This window comes from Paralichthys olivaceus, chromosome 1, assembly GCF_024713975.1.
Source record: "Paralichthys olivaceus isolate ysfri-2021 chromosome 1, ASM2471397v2, whole genome shotgun sequence".
NCBI lineage: Eukaryota > Metazoa > Chordata > Actinopteri > Pleuronectiformes > Paralichthyidae > Paralichthys > Paralichthys olivaceus.
The window spans coordinates 25,229,800-25,247,675 of NC_091093.1; the positions used below are offsets into that span (position 1 = coordinate 25,229,800).

The 17,876-nt window shown below is 39.4% G+C and overlaps 1 protein-coding gene across 2 annotated transcripts in view; it reads left to right on the plus strand.

Annotated features, from left to right (window-relative positions):
* Window positions 1-228: 228 nt before the first annotated feature.
* Window positions 229-17,876, plus strand: part of map2k5 (mitogen-activated protein kinase kinase 5) — a 51,711-nt gene continuing 34,063 nt past the window's right edge. Inside the window, exons 1-10 of one of the 2 annotated variants that reach the window (XM_020099552.2) lie at window positions 229-683; window positions 1,003-1,051; window positions 1,879-1,946; window positions 5,249-5,318; window positions 6,084-6,124; window positions 7,630-7,697; window positions 7,810-7,858; window positions 9,884-9,948; window positions 17,594-17,633; window positions 17,735-17,803. In XM_020099552.2, the coding sequence (XP_019955111.1) occupies window positions 552-683; window positions 1,003-1,051; window positions 1,879-1,946; window positions 5,249-5,318; window positions 6,084-6,124; window positions 7,630-7,697; window positions 7,810-7,858; window positions 9,884-9,948; window positions 17,594-17,633; window positions 17,735-17,803 (651 nt within the window). In that variant the 5' untranslated portion in view covers window positions 229-551. The remainder of the gene's footprint in view (window positions 684-1,002; window positions 1,052-1,878; window positions 1,947-5,248; window positions 5,319-6,083; window positions 6,125-7,629; window positions 7,698-7,809; window positions 7,859-9,883; window positions 9,949-17,593; window positions 17,634-17,734; window positions 17,804-17,876) is intronic. The other variant, XM_069529345.1, reaches the window with a different exon arrangement.

Consider the following 17,876-nt stretch of genomic DNA (forward strand, 5'->3'; position numbering starts at 1 on the left):
CTTAATAAACAAATCTGAGGTGAATCAAGTTTGTGTTACACCTCCTCACTGTGCTTGTACAGTGCTTATATTTCAGTGAATTTGACTTTTGCCACCCGTTGCTATGGATGATAAATAAATAGCGATGATTATTGATATTGTTTTTTTGACCAGAGCTACTTGAAAAGTAAAAGCGTCCATGTTTCTGTTAACGCAGATGGCAGTGTTTTATTTTGAAAAGCTCCGAGCGGATGTTGATTCGGAAGTGCTGCGGCTTCCTCAATTAGCTTCATGACCAAACCTCCAGGATAACTCAGTGTCAAACTTAGCCTCAGGAAGCTAACACACTTACGGGTAAAGTTGAATCTTCCCCGCGGTTCTGTCGTGACCGTGGCCGCGGGTGGAGACCGAGCTCGGCGGCGAGCGGTGTTTTAAAATCCCCGCATCACTTCAACACAAGTGTCTGGAGGGAGCAGGATGCTAGCAGCTGTCGCCAGCGAGCCGCTGCAGGAAATGAGCTGGTTAAGCTAGCTGAGGCTAACTGTTGTCATGAGGCTTGATTTCTCCTCTTTATGCTCGCGCTCGATGTGAACAACCTCTCCGCGATGGACACCGAGGCGATAGTGATCCGAATAAAGACACCGTCAGGAGACATGGACTCATCCGTGGACTGTCCATCTCTGCTGAACTTCAATGACCTGCTGGTGAGTCCTCAGAAATGCTAACTGACTTCTTCTTCTTCTCCTCCTTCAGAAACAGCTGCACAGTGACTTCCAGACACACTTTGGATTTGACAGTTAATGTTTTAGACTGAACATGTCTGAGCCCCACTATTATAACAGAAGTTACAACACTGTGACCCATTAAATAATAACATTCAGGAATACAAACCTGTGTGTGTGTGTGTGTGTGTGTGTGTGTGTGTGTGTGTGTGTGTGTGTGTGTGTGTGTGTGTGTGTGTGTGTCTTCCTAAGCCCCACAGTGTTTAACCCTGTGCCTCTAATGTCATAAATCACATTTCAGGTCGCCATCAGAGATGTCATGCCTGAAGCTACTGTCACTGCCTTTGAATGTAAGTGTCTGTGTAACACTTGTATTTCTTCACAGCTGAAACGTTCAACTTGAAGAATGTCAAGGCTCCTCACTTTACTTTGTTCAACTCCCGAAACTATTAATCAATCAATGGGTGATATTTGCCCAAAAATGTTTTAAATCTTTTCGACAATCGTTGTCATAAATGTCACATTATTATTATTATTTCTTTTTTTTGTCTAAAGATTGACTTTTACTCCAGAGTTGAGGTCGTGGTCTTAAACTTTTCTCTGTGAGATATAGTCAACTTTTCTTTTGTGAAATATTAACAAATATTTCAGTTTTCTATCATTGGAAATCTGGACACTTTTGGATTTTGGACATTACAATCCTTGTAATTGTGACATATTTACAATTTATATATTTATTTCTATTTGTCAGTTTTTGCTCTACTCCTGACATTTTCAAAATTCACAAAACAGTAATACTTCAGAGTTTTGTATTTTTTTATAGCACAAAAACAGAGTCCTATATTTTAGTAATCATTTTAAAACTACTGTCTGAGCCCTTGAAACAAAATTTCCCAGGTTTGGCTTTAATTAAGGATTTGTCTTTTTTGTGCATATGCTTCAGGCATAAAGTGAAGATGCTTTTAAAATGATGCATTTCATTTAAAGTATAGCAAATATGAAAAAAAAAACAGCTAAATCAAATCAGTATTTGATGTGATCACTAATTCACAGTCTGCAGGTGGTTCAAAACATCTTCTTCTCTTGTCATAGTGTCTTCTGTCTCCTCACATGAAAATGTTTGTCTCTTTCTATATTTCTATAATCTTTCTATACTTTAAAAAACTCCTGTTTTTAGATGAAGACGAGGTGGGAGACAGAATCACTGTGAGAAGTGATGAAGAACTCAAGGCCATGTTGTCATATGTAAGTATATAAATAAATAGATTTTTATTTTCATCTTCTCACAAATCCATCCTACAAAGTGGTTAAATTTGTTATGTTGCAGCACTTCACATGGGGGCTTACTGCTTTCATATCTTTCACACCATTAACCTATTTGCATTTAATAAGTATTAAGTAAAAGTTGATTAAGTTAGTAGCAGTATCTAGTCTCTAGGGTAAGTTCAAAGTTGTGAAAACTGGGACAGATGGAATCTGTCCCTCCCATCACATATCGACTCTTCAGTTGAGCGGTTAGTTTTTAACCTAAGGTAAAAATGAGCTTTATGGTAGTTTTCAGTAACTCACATTGAAACACACATCTACCATCAGTTCAGCTCCCCAACCTCATGCCATTTCATATTCCACCAATACTTACTGTTCATGCCACGGACAGTAAGAGTAATGGCTTGTAATGGCTTTCTCTACGAGGTACACTGAAAGCTAAATGAGCTGTCAATTTTTATTATTTATTATTCAGTACTTAAAGTTTTGCCTCATTAAAGCGCGGCCCCCCTGGGCTGCAGAATTGTTCAAAATCTACTTTCATCTGTGGATGTCTTTTACCCCCCATCAGCTCACAATGATGCTGTTAGAGCCATAGGCACAATTTACACTCCTTGTTTTTTGTCCATTTTTGTCATGCATTCACTTGTGGTTGCTTTTTAATCATTAAGTAGCATAGGGTAGCAGGGTGATTAAGCTAGAAGAGACAGCTGTTTTGCCACTGAGCGTTGTGAAACAGGGATGGAAAAAGCATTGACCTCAGCCACAGTTTTATCATTCACAAATCTTGCCGAAAGGTTTTGAGCTTCTGTCGTGAATCTGCCTTGTTGTGCTTTGTCCCCTGTCTGAGTGGGAGCACTTTTAAGCGAAATCACAACAATGATGTACTAATTAAGTTTCAGAAATCTACCGTCCTTGGTGTTTTTTGTAGTAACACCACTATCTTCATGGTGCTGTACTTCTGCTCCATTCTTTCAGCAAATGTATAAATGCATAATTTAAGTTAGATTAATAAACAAAAATACAATTATACATTTATCATATCAGTTCAGTACATGATTGACCAAACGTTGCCTGTATAGCGGTGAAATTGTGATACAGCCATTATCTCCAGTAATCAGTACCTACAGTATATGTGGCAGAAGCGACAATAGCAAATACTGTGTTTTTTAATATTACATATTGGCAGCTTATTGTTCCCATGCTACTGCATTCTTTATACAGATGATGTGACATGTTTTAGCAACATAATAATGAATTACCTTGAACCAACTCCACCCAGCACAGGTATTTAGCATCCACAACACTGCACTGCTTCGTCCACAGATTTCAAGTCTGTCTCCAAAAAATCCAGGAGACCCGTAATGTTTTTTTTTTTTTTTTTTTTACTTCTCACGGGACAACCAAGTGTACAGAAAACTGCTGATCACCTAGAAAATACTGGGCTCACAAAAATATAATTTACACGACACATATTTTAAATGTTTTATGTAAGCATTATGCATTTCAGCAGTCATTTACTGAGGATCTTTTTTCCTATTTGTGGTTGTGTGCTGCGTTTGCCATTTGGCCTCCGTAGAGACCCTGGTGGATTTTTGCCTTGGTGTTATTAATTCCAGGTGAGCAGACAGCCATTATGTGAAATTAATAGGAATTAGGGGAAACCCACATGTTAGGTGAAAGGTGGGATATTTCATTAGCCGGCCATGATGGTTATGTGCCAACGTGTGTTTGTAAATGTTTTTGTACGTGTGATAACTGGTTAAAATATTAGATATAACCAGACTTTTAAATGTGCTCTCTCTACACTGTTTTTTATTATTGAATTATTATTCAACACCCTTGCTTAACATTGCCTTTAGTGAAAATTCATGCTCCTCATTGCAGAGCAAAATTAATGCTCAAATTCAGCACTTAATTACCATCAGTCTGCAGAGGACATTTATTGTGGAAAGTATGCCCCCTCACTGAGAACATTGATTGCTACATGCTCCTGTGAGACCCACTGGTCTTCAAGGCATCTCTAATCATTGTTCGACACCTTGAAAGACAGACGCCACTGTACAAAGTTAAAGACTGGCCTGTGTCAGCTGCTAAAAAAACACGTGACCTCATCCGCCCCTCGCTCAGCTCCTCCTGGAGGTAGTGGCTCTTACTCCCATTTTCCCCTTAGTCTGCTAATGATGATGAGGCCCGCTCTCTGCTCTCGCTCTCCCACTTGTCCCTTACGGCTGAGCGATGGTATTTGGGATCAGACGCTGTTTAGTTATTGGCCAACAATGGAGAATGTCTTTTAATAACACAACTACTACAGATTAGGTGGTAATTGCAGCCATAATCAATAAGCTAGCTGAGCGGAAAATTAAAGGTACGTGAAGGGCCCCCCCCCCCCCTCCAAACACAAACAACACGTTTTTTGGTATCGGGCCCATTGTTCAGATGTGGCCTAGTGAGAACGCTGGAGGGCGAAAGCAGAGGGCTAGGAGCGAGGAGGGATCTGACAGTGATAAATAGGCCTTTTAATAACAGCTGTGCCACTTGGGTAGCCATTCTGATCCGTTCCCATCCAAGCTGGCCCATCACGCGTCCCCCCCCACACACACACACACACACACCCCCCCACACAACACCATGAGAGAGCAAATTTGCATTACGCCATGATGACTTAGTAGTTCACACTGGATTGTAATCGAAACACAATGAAAACATGTAAGTGTGGACTACATAAAGACTCCTTTAGTGTCTAACTGTATCTTAGTAAGGTCTTGATCTTGATGCTTCAAAAAAAGGGCTGCACAAGCAAAACACACACACACGCGCGCTCTCAGTTTAACAGATGGTTTGGTTAACTGAAACATCAATTATTGCATTGCCTTGGCAAGCGTCTGAGAGGCTCCAGAGTGTGTGTGCACGTGTTAGTCCTGTAGGATGTGAGTGTTTGGTGAGCTGTTGACCTGCAGGAGAGAAGGGTTAATGCTACACTCCTTCTGAACAAGCCCACAGGGCATTGGTCCTCATCGGCAACAGATTTCAGCGCAGCATGCCCACGTTTTTGGGAACAGTGGATAAATTCTGACGTCATTTAAATATGCGTGTTTTGTGTGGGAGTGCAGGACACGGTCAAATTGCAAAATAACAAAAGCTTTGTTTCATCTGCTTCATGTTGTTTATTTGATTGTGTATTTTTTATTCTGATTTTAGGTCAATCTTTATTTGAATTTGAGTATAATCACTTCAAGCTATTTTGTATTTACACCATATGACTTTCTTTTCCCCTTTAGTACTTAAACACAATGAACGAACAACGCATGAATGGACTGCTGCCGGACCCTCTCCAGATTTTTCCAAGAGGTAAGCGGTGACATGTTTCCGTTTATCATGGACTGGAAATGCTGAAAGGCTCAATGCATGTCTGCAATTAATTTGTTTACAATTAATCACAAGTAGAATATATAAAAATATTCAGATTTCCCCTGTCAGAAACCGTTTCACTGAAATTAGGCTAAATCACTCGAGCTGTTTTTCAAACAATAAGAAATAGGGAGCATTTGGTTGCTAGAAATAACAATGCAGCCTCTGGACAACATTAAAATTCAGTGGCTCATTCTGTTATTGTGTTGACTGTCATTTCTTTTGCTCCAAGGACATTGAAACTGCAAGCTCTTGTTCAGACCAAGCCGTGCCCACATTTCTGGCATTTGTGTTTTCTTCCTGACCTGGTTTTCACTATGAGGGATTTTTCAATGCATACATCTGTATATTCATATAGTTTTCTCACCAGTCATACATAATCACTAACAGGCCCCAAGGGCAAAGCGATAAAACATTTTATCGTCTCTATCTGTTTCACTCAATATCTGGCTGCTCTTTCCTTCCCTCTGTCTCTCTATCTCTTTCTCGTCTCCCTAACTCTGTGATTCTGTTTTTCCTTCCCCACCTACCAGCAGCTGTCTCAAGAGCCCAACATTTCAATCACTCTCGTCTACACTTAATTTCAGAGTAACCCTCATTTCATTTCATCTTTTTTTTTTTTCTTTATAAAGAACTGATTCCTTTTCAGCACATTTGTAAATGGTCCAGTGATGTGTTCTACAATCTAGTCAATTACTGTTTCAGCCGGCAAGACTCCAGGGATCCGGAACATACATGGCCTGAAGGTACGTATCTCAATAATTGTTTCAGCTGCCTTACACGGAGAACAAGGGAAGGGGAGGGAGGGAAGTTGAGGCAAATGGATTGGTAATGCTGTGTTCCACTTATTGAAATGTCAATTGAAGTCAAGGCTCTCCTTTTCTTTCACTCATTCTCTTGCTCCCCTCCTCTATGTTCATGTATGGCGATAGCTGGCCGTGGCTGAGGGAGAGCTCATGACTCTCTGCGTCTGTCTCAATGTATTTGTTTTTTTGTTTTTTTTTAAACACTGGGACAGTCATTTAAGAGCAAGGTGATATTCTGAAACCCCAATTCCCCTCCAGAGTATTATGATCCTCTCATTCCATATAAAAGGAAGAACATCAGCTTTGGTTAGAGCAGAACCTAAGTCGGGCAGTAAGAAGATGTCATCGTTCAACCATGAAATTGTCATTACAAGCCCCCTCTCCCATTTACAAATGGCCCTCCACAGACCTTCCCTTTTTATGTTGGGCATATGTTGCTATTGAAACTCATTACTAATTACCATGGGTTAAATGACTTGACACCTCCTCTGTCTCTCCAGATGATCCATATTATATCCATCTCCATTTCGGTAATAAAATTACCCCACCCGAGCCCCAATACTGAAAGTGCTTTATTTAATGTATCCTCTGAGGAGCTTTGGTAACAACTACTCATCTGTGTCAGTGTTTTTTCTTCTTTTTTATAAGGTCAAGGGTCTGTTTTGAGGAGATGATATTTCCCTAAAACCTTTAGTCACTTGGTAATCTTTCCCCTCTTCTCTCCCATTTTAATATAAAAGTAATTGGCTAAGGAGAGTCTTGTGCACTGTTTAAATTAGGTCTTCCTGGGCACTAATTAAAGAGAGAATCCCTGTGCTTTAGCAGACCCAGCACAGCGGCCTTTTGACCTCAATTAAATGAGTTATTTTTAGTATTGCCTATACAGGGGCCTATCTCTCCTTTTGTGTTCGATATCTGGGATGAGCAGGAGTCTTTGGAGTAAACATAGATGCAGATGAATCAATGTAAAGACATGTCCCCAGTGAGATGTTACATTTTTAATTCACTAACTTTATTTTTTCTCCTGCCTTTGCAAAATTGTTTTGCCTGTATCACTCCCCTGTAATGTCTTCTCTCTCCTCTCCTCTCTGCTGTCTGTCATGCCTTCCCCTCCTCTATGCGGTTGCCCCTTTCTTTCTTCTTTGCATGCCTCCATTCTCTCTACACGAAAGCCAATTAAGCTCCCGGCTGAACCGAGAGCCTGTGTTTTGTTCTTGTTCATCAGGAGGTCTGGCCATATGTCTGTCTGTCTGCTTGTCTGTCTTTTGGCCTTGACCACCAAGTGTGTGTCTCTGTGTGTGTGTGTGTGTGTGTGTGTGTGTGTGTGTGTGTGTGTGTGTGTGTGTGTGTGTGTGTGTGTGTGTGTGTGTGTGTGTGTGTGTGTGTGTGTGTGTGTGTGTGTGTGTATCCTTTTCACGTTTATGTCTGTGTTTGATTGTCCTCAGGTTAATACAAGACCGAACCCAGCCAATGACTGCACTCATGCAGTCCCAGACTCCATGGCTAACAACAGGTGAGCTTGCTGGGGCATGAGGAGCATGCTACTCTCTGTAATAAACTAAAATAAGTAGATAGATGTATGTGAGACTAATGTCAGTGACACTGTGCTGTATTCCATCCTGCAGCTTAAAAAAATCATCTGCTGAGCTGAAGAGGATCTTGACAAATGGGCAGGTGAGGCTGTCTTTTGTTTTAAGAAGAATTTGAAATCTCTTTATATCGTACACCTAATTTCCACTGACCAGAGTACACTCTCATTGCATGTAATACAGTGTATGTCTGATTATTGTGGCACACTGGGAGCACAGGGTCTGTGGGTTGTTAGGATCACATCTACTACAGTCATTTGCCTCTCTCTCTTACAAAAACACACTCTCTCTCACTCTCTCCTACACACACACACACACACACACACACACACACACACACACACACACACACACACACACACACACACACTCACGCACAGTAGCTAGCATGTCAAGGAGACAATTAAGCCCTTGGCCTCTCAGGTTTCAGCTGTAACACAGTGAACTAATAGAGCTGTTCTCTCCCTTCTCCTCCATCCCCTCATCCATCTCTTCTCATTCTCTTCACCTCTGTCCTCTCACCATGTTATCAAATCAGTTGAGGTGAACTGGGAAGGGAATGTGTGTTTTTGTTGTGTGTGTGTGCATTCTGACATGTATGTTGTGAAGTCTGTCTCCTTCTCTCTATAAAAAAATATTGAGCAGTCCCACACTGGCATCATATGAGTACAAATAGGTATCTGTTCACACAGGCTGGTTCACTGACAGAGCACCTGCAACCTTAGTGAGTGTAACACACAATTGGTCCTCACCCATTTTGAATACAGGGCTCCAATGCAGCGTTAATTGAGCTGGTAAATAACTAGACAACTTCTCAATGGACAGAGTAAACTCTGGCAATTTAAGATGCTAAAAACTATATTTTTTCTTTAAAATGTTATCTATATTCCATATATATTTAATCTAAAGATTTTTTAGGCCATAGTTTTAATGCTAAATGAAAGGATATATAAAATATTATATATATTTAGATACACTTATTCGCTTGTTAATGTTTTTCACGATTACCTTCGAAAATTCTAATTTTAAACATCGGACGAGGACCAACACAGCATAATTATTTTGGAAATATATTCAGGGAACAAATGTACAATAACTGAACAGTTTAGTTATAAAATAAAATAAAATAATATGTTATTTATTCTTTACATTCTTTGAGTTCTTGCAAACTTAATGTTCAACGAAAATGCAGAAGTGCTCTGTCAAAAAAAGCACAGCAACGTCTTCACTTCCTCTGGAAGCTCAGTGGGTTTGGTGTGTGCGGTAAGTCTGTCCTTACCTTTGACTTTATCATCTGGTTTGGTAATCTCATATCAGGGACAAGAATAATTCGCAACACATCATTCAGGTTGCCCGTAAGATCATTGGCGTTAAGTTACCTGACCTGTCTCTCACCTTTGGTAAGAGAGCCCTCAGATTACAGATTACCAAGGTCTAAGTACAAATGGTTGAAAAAATATTTTGTAACTCGAGCCATCAAACTATTATAGTGTAATGATGACCTAGTTGATTAGATATTTCCTGTTCACTCTTGATGAATGATGAGGGGCTTATTTTTGGTTTTATTAGGGTTAGGGTTAGCTGCAAAACAAATTTCCCCTCAGTGACAATAAAGTTAAGGTTGAAAGTATCATAACTACAAAATTATTTCAGTGCTCAGGAACATTGTGACTGTTAATTTCAAAAGAGGAGGAACTTTAGCTCCATCAGTCATGTTAGCTCAGGCGGCATTATATCTCCTTCTCCTGACACTTTTTATCAAAGAATGACGTGGAATGACGACAGCAAACAAATCGTCATCAACTCCACATCAGTCACTCCCCCCACTCCCCCAAGCACAATGTCCTTTTATAAAGTGGACAGCAAATGTTGTATTGATCTCCTCTTCTCCTCCCGCTGTCCCTGTGTTTTCTCTCCATATGTTGCTGAACTTGGAGTGACCTGAATGCTTGTCTTGTTTATAGCCTCCAGTGACAGTGTAGTCCCCCCTCTCTGTTTCACTCTCTCTCTTTGTGTAGTTACACATCCACTGGTTACGTGTCTTCATGTTATAACATCTAAGAAACATTATTGTATGTGTGTGTGTGTGTGTGTGTTTGTTGCTCTGCAGATAAATGCTCAAGATATCAACTATCAAGAGCAGCTGGGCCATGGAAATGGAGGCACAGTTTACAAGTAAGTGTATCTGGAAGCAAAGTCTCAGTCAGTGTCCAGTTTTAGACCAATGAATGTGACTTTTTATATTTATTCTGCTCAGTTTTATGAGAAAACAAAACACATTAGATATGCTGGATCGCCTTGATGCCCTCCGAATGCGCATGAATGCTTGAATTGTCCAACCATCACCCACCCGAAGGAATTATTTTCTTTAATTTAGAGACTCATTCCACTCTACTGGTGACAATTTGTCAACATATTACACTTAAGAAGGCTGGTTAGAATCAAATTCACATGTACTTAACTCGTGGTGACGACTTATAAAGAGCTTGACTGTGCGCAATCTTTTAGAAGGATAATAGTGATAAAACCATGTCTGGTTTTCCAGCCCCTAACACACCCAGTTCATCTCAAAGTCTCCCGGTTTTCAGATGCGCCAGGTGCCAGAAAACCAAATGACCACAGACACACACACTGGACAATTAACTGCACTTTGCACGGAGCACCGTGGCGCAGAAAAAAAAATAGGAGCCCATGTTTTCATTGACCAGTAATTGCAATCTGCACAAAGAGTTAGACTCTGTCTGGCCTCAGCGATGCGGCCCGGCAGCGCTGAATGAGCACTCGCAGCGCTTGTTGCAAGGATGCACAAGATTCTCTTTCTTTGTCTGTAACATTTCAGAAAAAGTAATTAATATTTTACACATAATGATGTGTGATGCGTATTTAACCCACCCGAACCCATCCGCTATTAATCAGAAATGTTCCTTTTTACCACCCTTCCCACCACAGACCCGCGGGTATAACTGCAATCACTCTACAATAGACTTGAATGAAGGATTCTCTCCTCTTCCACTCTATCTCTCTGTTTCGTCATCTGTCCATTTATCTCTCAGTGTTTGTTGGGACATCTATTAGGCTGGTTTGTGTCTCTACCCTCATTTATTTATTCTGGTTTGAAGGTTGCAAACATATATGATATTGATTTTAGGCTGTAAGGTATGACAGCAGTTGACTTAATCGGTCTATAGCGCAGCACTTTGCCTGCCTCTCTGACCAGACAAATGTATGACTGCCCCGCTAACGTGATGACAAGACTGGCATTTTGTGTTGCTTCTTTTATCTTTCTTCTCCGCACCCTGTGTTTCCAGCTTTCCATCAATCCTCAGCTATTGAGCCCTTTTATTGAGATTGAAGTATTGATCACTGCTCAGACTAACCTTGACTTGACAGTGGTCTGCCTCACACGGTCCCGAAGAAACACAGTAAATTTCCTCCTCAGCAAATCCACAAGACTATATATTTTTTTATTTTCATCCCTCTCGTTCCAACCACCTTTTTATTGTTGTCTGACTTTGAGATAGTTTCATTAAAAGCCAATCTCTCATAGTTGTAGCAGGATGCTGATCAGTTTGGCACTAGAAACGGTTGCACTGCACTGAGGGAGGCCAATATTGCAAGCCCAACATTTTTTCTGTCAATTTAGCCAAGCAAAAAAAATCCATATGCTTTGGTACTGACATTTTCATGGTTGAAATGAGAAAAAAATAATACAGTTGCAAAAAATAAACCTGTGTTGTAGGTTGTTTTATTTCATCTCATATTAATTTACAGATATCTTATGTTGACTTAAATTCAAATAAAAAAAACTTTCGTACCTGGTTTGAAAAATGAGGTTAAGCACAAGAGCCAAAAGTTATTTTCAACGGCTTGAATATGAAGCCATTGAACACTAATTCTAAGCAGTGTATTCACACCAAACGTGACAAGATGTACTAAAAACTGTGCTGTTGATAGACCATAAGACTTGTTTCCACCCATCAGTTTTTAATGCACATTTTTAATTTGTAAATAAAACCTCTAACAAAATGTTTTTCACTTGGCTTAGAAGGAAAATTTGATCATGTCATTTGGAAAGGGGCTCTCTTACTTCTTCCCATCTACACAGTAAATACTTAAATGATATATTCAATATGGACAAAAGCGGAAAGTAATTTTTAGTTAAAATAAATTGTTTATTCTTCTAATCTAAATGGAAAGCTAATAGAATTGAGGTTTTCTTGTTATCAAGCATAGAGTTCAGCAATGAGGGACTCATTTAGCAGATGCTAGATAGTCTTGGATTCTTTAATATTGTTGCATCTTTCCAGACCTCAGGTCTGAATGTTTAATTGACAGCTGCTTTGCAAAGCTTTGTTTTTTATCTCATTTTGATATTTGTTTTCTTGTCTTCTATCCTAAAATCAATCTTATTTAAAAGCAATTTGCTGTAATTTTCTGCTGTTTTAGATAAATACACATCAGGTTTGTTCAGAACTGACAAAAAAATTAAAAGGATGAGTTTGAGTAAATAAGGACATTTACTCTGAGACTACAATGAACTTTTGATCTCAGTTCCACCGCTGACAACTGGGCTTTTGCCTCCGACGCCACCTAATAAAAAAGAAAAGACACGGTAGAAGCTTGTGTTTAAGGCCTCTTTTAAACTAGACTGCTTGTGAAAGGTAGAAGAACTTCTAAATTGTGAATATATAACAAAATTGGTGTTAATTGTGTGGGTGCCCTTGACATCAGCTCCAAGAAATTTTCATCAGTAACTGTTAATTGCTTCCCTGTTTCTTTCATTTTAATTATTTTGTCACAGTCAGGAGAAGTTCCAAAAATTGAATATAGCTCTTCCCTTGACATCGCCTTTGATATGTTATTGACAGGTTGTTAGTCAGCTAGTTAAAGAATGGTGACTCGCTGACCTCTGTGTTGAGTTGTGTTCGGTTTGAATGGATTTTTCACTTTTAACAATTCTAGTTAACTTATTACAATTCGCATCTGCCTCTCTTCAAACGCTTCTTTTTTCATGCCAAAAGTAAATTGACATATTTTAGGACAAAAACTGTGCCACAGCAATTAGGAGCATCAAAAGAATTAACCAGTCTTGCTTCACAAAAGCTTTATTATTGTGGGATTTATTTAAGTGACTGCACAGGAAACTAACAATATCCAGTCAGATGCATAAATGGATGACATGTGGAGATTTAAGTATTTTTTTCTATACACAAATAAAAAGAAAAGGGCATTATATCTATGAATTATAGCTATATGGCATAGACTCCATATAAAGATCTGGTGTACGTTCCCACCAATACGCGTACTTGACCAATGTCGTGTCAGTCGCAGCTGTCAGTCATGATGTTTCATTTGTTTTTACAGCATCAAATTACAATATAAATACTTGAACATACACCAGTATAATGGGAACTAACTAAAATGACAGAAGCCAGTTTATTTGACTTTTATTTTGACGTTTTTAGTCTCTCTGCTAACCTGTCGGAGGTGGGGTTTATGACCTATGCTGCAACTACCGAGAAGCTTTTAGGGAGCAGTCATGTCATCCATCTAACATTGCTGTAGTGATGTATGGCTGATCATTGGTTCTTTTACATTGAGATCTTTGATCAAGGCTGCATCACAAAGGAACGTCTCATAGGGCAGGACGGTCAGACAGGATGTGAGCTGTTTTCATATGTTCACGATAAATTAGCCAAACTTCACACTGTGTTTGTTACTGTACTCGTGCAACATTAAAAATGACTACTTAGGTTTATTTATTATGAAGACCAGCCATACCATACAAATATTTCGGTATTTTGCAGGAAATTGGCCATTGTTAAAAAATAAATAAAATACTGTATGCCTTTGCACTACGCGCCAAGAGGTTTCTTGCTTGCTTAGAAATCAATTCTCTATCCTCTTCAGCCTCTACCCTTTGGTCCAGCTTATATTAGGCTTATCACGTTTGAAAGCACTACCAAAGGCTCCCCACCTTTTAACCTCTTAGCCCATTTATGACCCAGAGCCATTTAGACTCAATTGGATGTTACCAACACCTCAGCTCTCTATAGCCACACGCTGACCTAGCCATCCATCACTGTCGGCCTTTGTTTTTTATTACACACTCTCTCAGAGGTCCATCTTGTCCACCAATCTAACGGACTCTATGGCTTATAAATACAATAACAAGGACACAAAGCTATATTTGTGACTCATGGATCCAGCAGCGCAATTAAAACAAGCACATTGGCCTGACTGTGACTGTGGTGACATCTACTTAGAAACCCAGAGCTGTTCCTTCAGTCTCTCAGCCCATTTTCTCCATTGATTCTGTTTGTTTTAGCTCATTGATTAGACTGTATATTGAAGGGCTAAACCCCTTTGGTTAATTGCTAGTTACTTAGTATCAAATATCTTTTTCAGTAAGTGCTGAGTTTTATTAAGACTGGCAGTCAACGCTTCTGTTAAATTAGCAATAATAAATGATGAGGTGTCCTGATACAGGAAAGTCATGCTGAAGACAATGTTAAATATAAGTACTTTAACTGAAACCATTTTTCCTATAAGACAACACTTTAACTCGCAACTTGAACGCTAAGAAATATTTTTCTTTGGCATTTATTTTCGCAAAATAAACTTGAATGATTGAAATGCTTGTTTTGTTTTAGTCTTCTCAACTGGGCTAAATTATCATATGGTTATAAGCCTGAGGAAACCAAATCTGAAACCTGGTTGAAGAAAGGACTAAAAATCCATTTCAAAATCTTTAAAATCCAACATTTAGTAAATAACAGCCTCGAGGTAAATTATTATCAAATGTTCCACACGTGTCTGTGTGGAACTGGTGCTAAAATGAATGGGATAGAACACTCTCACAGAATACAAATAAACAATTATATTTTTCTTTATGAAAGGAAATATAATGTAACATGGCTTCTGGCCTCTACATCATCACATAGTAAAACGACCATCTGCTGTTTGTCTTCACGTAAAGAAGACGACCACAACAAACCAATGGTTGTGTTGTCATTTCTGTCTGGTAGAATATAAAAATAAGGAAACTTTTAACCTTGTTATTTGAGACTGTGAACCTTGCTGCTTTTACTGTGAGGCATATTTAGCTGTATTTTTCGTGCACATTCATGTCGGTCTGTGAATGTCTGGAAATTCTGGGACCAATCATAACTGTTGGGAGAGAGAAGCAGCAGCATCGTCCATGTGCCATTGTAAACGTACCACGTTAGCCCTGATCCAGGAGGCCAGTCTCTCTAACCCACAGCTCCTACTTCAGAGACATCGAGAGAGGCCCTATGAATACTGCATGATGGAGCTTTTATTACAGAGCGAGCTGGAGTGTAAATAAGATCCAGGCAATGGGGCACATTTACTGGGGTCAGATCAGGGGGAAGTGGCGGGGGGTAGGCTATGTAACCTTGTCCCCATGTCTCCCGCTGTCACAAGCCTGTCACTGTAACTCATACAGGGATGCTCTGCCCTGACTTGGTCAAGGACAGTCTGGGAATAGAGCTTTAACCAAGGAGTCTTCACATTATATCTCCAGATTTGAAACATGCCTGACCTTAAAACACATTTGTGTAAACCTAAAAAATAAATAAACTGAGAGCTTTATATTGTTTATACACAAAATCTGAAATCAAGCAGCGACTTGTGACTTGTGGATGAAACCTTTGCACTTAATAGTTATCTTACTTAAAAGTTATATAACTCACAAAGGTGCATCTCTTGTTTAAGTTATAGTTCTGTAAATACAGTCACAGTCTGGACATATCCTTGAACATATTCTGTTTTTTGTGGTGAAGACTTGGTGTAGTCTCTTTTTGGCGTCCTTACACACACACACACACAACCTGCCCTTTCAGTAGTTAACATGTCTACTCCCGTGATCGTGCCTCAATTAGCATCTTCATCTTAATTAAGTGGCGGCAGTCATGCTTAACTGATATCGATTGTAGCTCAAAGGAAGACTGAGACATCAGAATGGAAACGAGGCCATCAGCCTTAAAGTGCAAAGAGCCTTCAAAAAAGATCAGAAACACTCTTTGGGCAAAAAGAAATAACAAAAGAAACTTGATTTATTTTTCTAATAACTTAGAACTAACAAACTTTTTCCTTTTTGTGTGGCGTGAAACCAACTGAACTTTGACACCTTATAGAAACAGAGATCTCTTCTATTTCAAAAATTGTGGAGCTACCACGTGTAAAATTAAAACTTTAAATTAAAACAAGTTGAAATGTTAATGTCCATAAGTTGTTGTTTTTTTTCTTTAAAAATCTCAATAAGTCTGTAGTTAGTGTGTGTAAACTACATCCCATGTAGAATGGCGGTCAGTGACCAGTGCTTGTTCTTACTGTGGGTAATACCTGACATGGCACTAATAGGTGTCATTAATTAAAGGCCTGGGCCAGTTTAGAGGTGTCTGGCCGAAGAGCAATGCGATACTTCTAATCTAAGATACATTAATCACATCTTGCACCATACACATTTTCTCTGCAAGACCCACTGACAGGTGAGTCGCCAGGTATCACGTTTACTAAGCCTGCCTGCAAGCTAACCCTCCTGTGTGACGTACACTGCTCCCATCTCATCCCCATCACCTGACAGCTGTTGGACAGTATTTGTCCTTGAGGATTGTATGTTGAAAGGTCCCGAGGTATTGTCACTGGTGGCGTAAACTAACCTTCACGGGCTGTAACTAAAGCCGACGTTTGGCATTAAGGAGTTTGATAATTAAATCATTACAGGGACGGTCTGTGGCTCCTTCTTGACTTGCAATTCAAAACTCTGTCTGGAACAAGTGACAGGGATGGCTGGATCTGGTTTTGGACACTGACCTACGCTATAGTCTTTTTCACAGACCTGTTGAGTTTCTACTGCTTTTATGTCCTTTCATTATTACCTATCACTTGATATTTTCAACTAATACAGAACTTGATTTGGTTCCATTTTTGTTTTATATTCCAAAAGTACGGTTGCAATTCAACCCATAGGTCATGGACTGTCTGACACTTTTATTGGCATTTGAATTGACAATCCTCTGCTGGCTCTGACAGATTTAGATTTCATTGTAACTTTTGTTCAACTTCGACTGAGCAGATGTTCACAGTCTGGAGAAACAAACTTTAATGCACTGTGTTTGAAAATGCAAGTTTAGTGTTGCTCTGATTTCAATTTAAGAACAACGTCAGCGCAGTGGCGTTACATCTTTGAGGGCGAATCCAGAGCAGTTTAATTGGTAGGGTTGTATTCTGATGGGGGAAATGTGCTGCACTGGGCAGAAGTTGTAGATTCTTAAACTTAAGTTGAAATGTTTTCATTTATAATACAATGAATAGTTTCTTTAATCAGTTACCAATATTAGTTTTGACCAGTTTTCAAGGTACTTGGTTTCAAACATTTTGAACTAGAACTTTCCCCACTTCTTCTCTTGATTTAATCTCAGTGTCTTGATTTGATTTCACACCGACTCCATGATGTTGACCCCAGGGCTCTGTGGGGGCCACACCATCTGCTGCAGGACTCCTCGTTCTTCCTGTGGCTGAAGATGCTGTTTCATGACTGTGGCTGTAATGTTATGTTTGAGGTTGTTGTCTTGCTGCAGAATGAATGTGGGGTAGATTAGAAGCCTCCCTGAGGATTTTGCGTGATGTATGAGAATCTACTCATCTGAAATGCTGAAAACATTAAAAAAATATTTTGTTATAATCAGAGACTGAAGTCTGAAAATCAAAACATAAAACACAGGGTACCACTTTTATAAACTCAAACAAATCCCTTCTGTAGGCTTGTCTCATATTATCTCTTTATCCTCTTCAGAGCGTACCATGTTCACGGCAAACGGGTGTTAGCTGTCAAGGTGAGAACTCCCTCCTTGTAATTACAATTGAAACATCAGCATAATGTGTTGTGTGTTGTTTATTGAAAGTTACACATTTACTTCTCAATGTTGAACTACAGGTCATCCCACTGGATATTACAGTGGAATTGCAGAAGCAGATCATGTCGGAATTAGAAATTCTCTACAAGGTTTGTTTTGATCTATCTCCTCCTTATCAAACAAAACAATGTCTCCTCTCTCCACTGAATGTTGCTTTCAGAC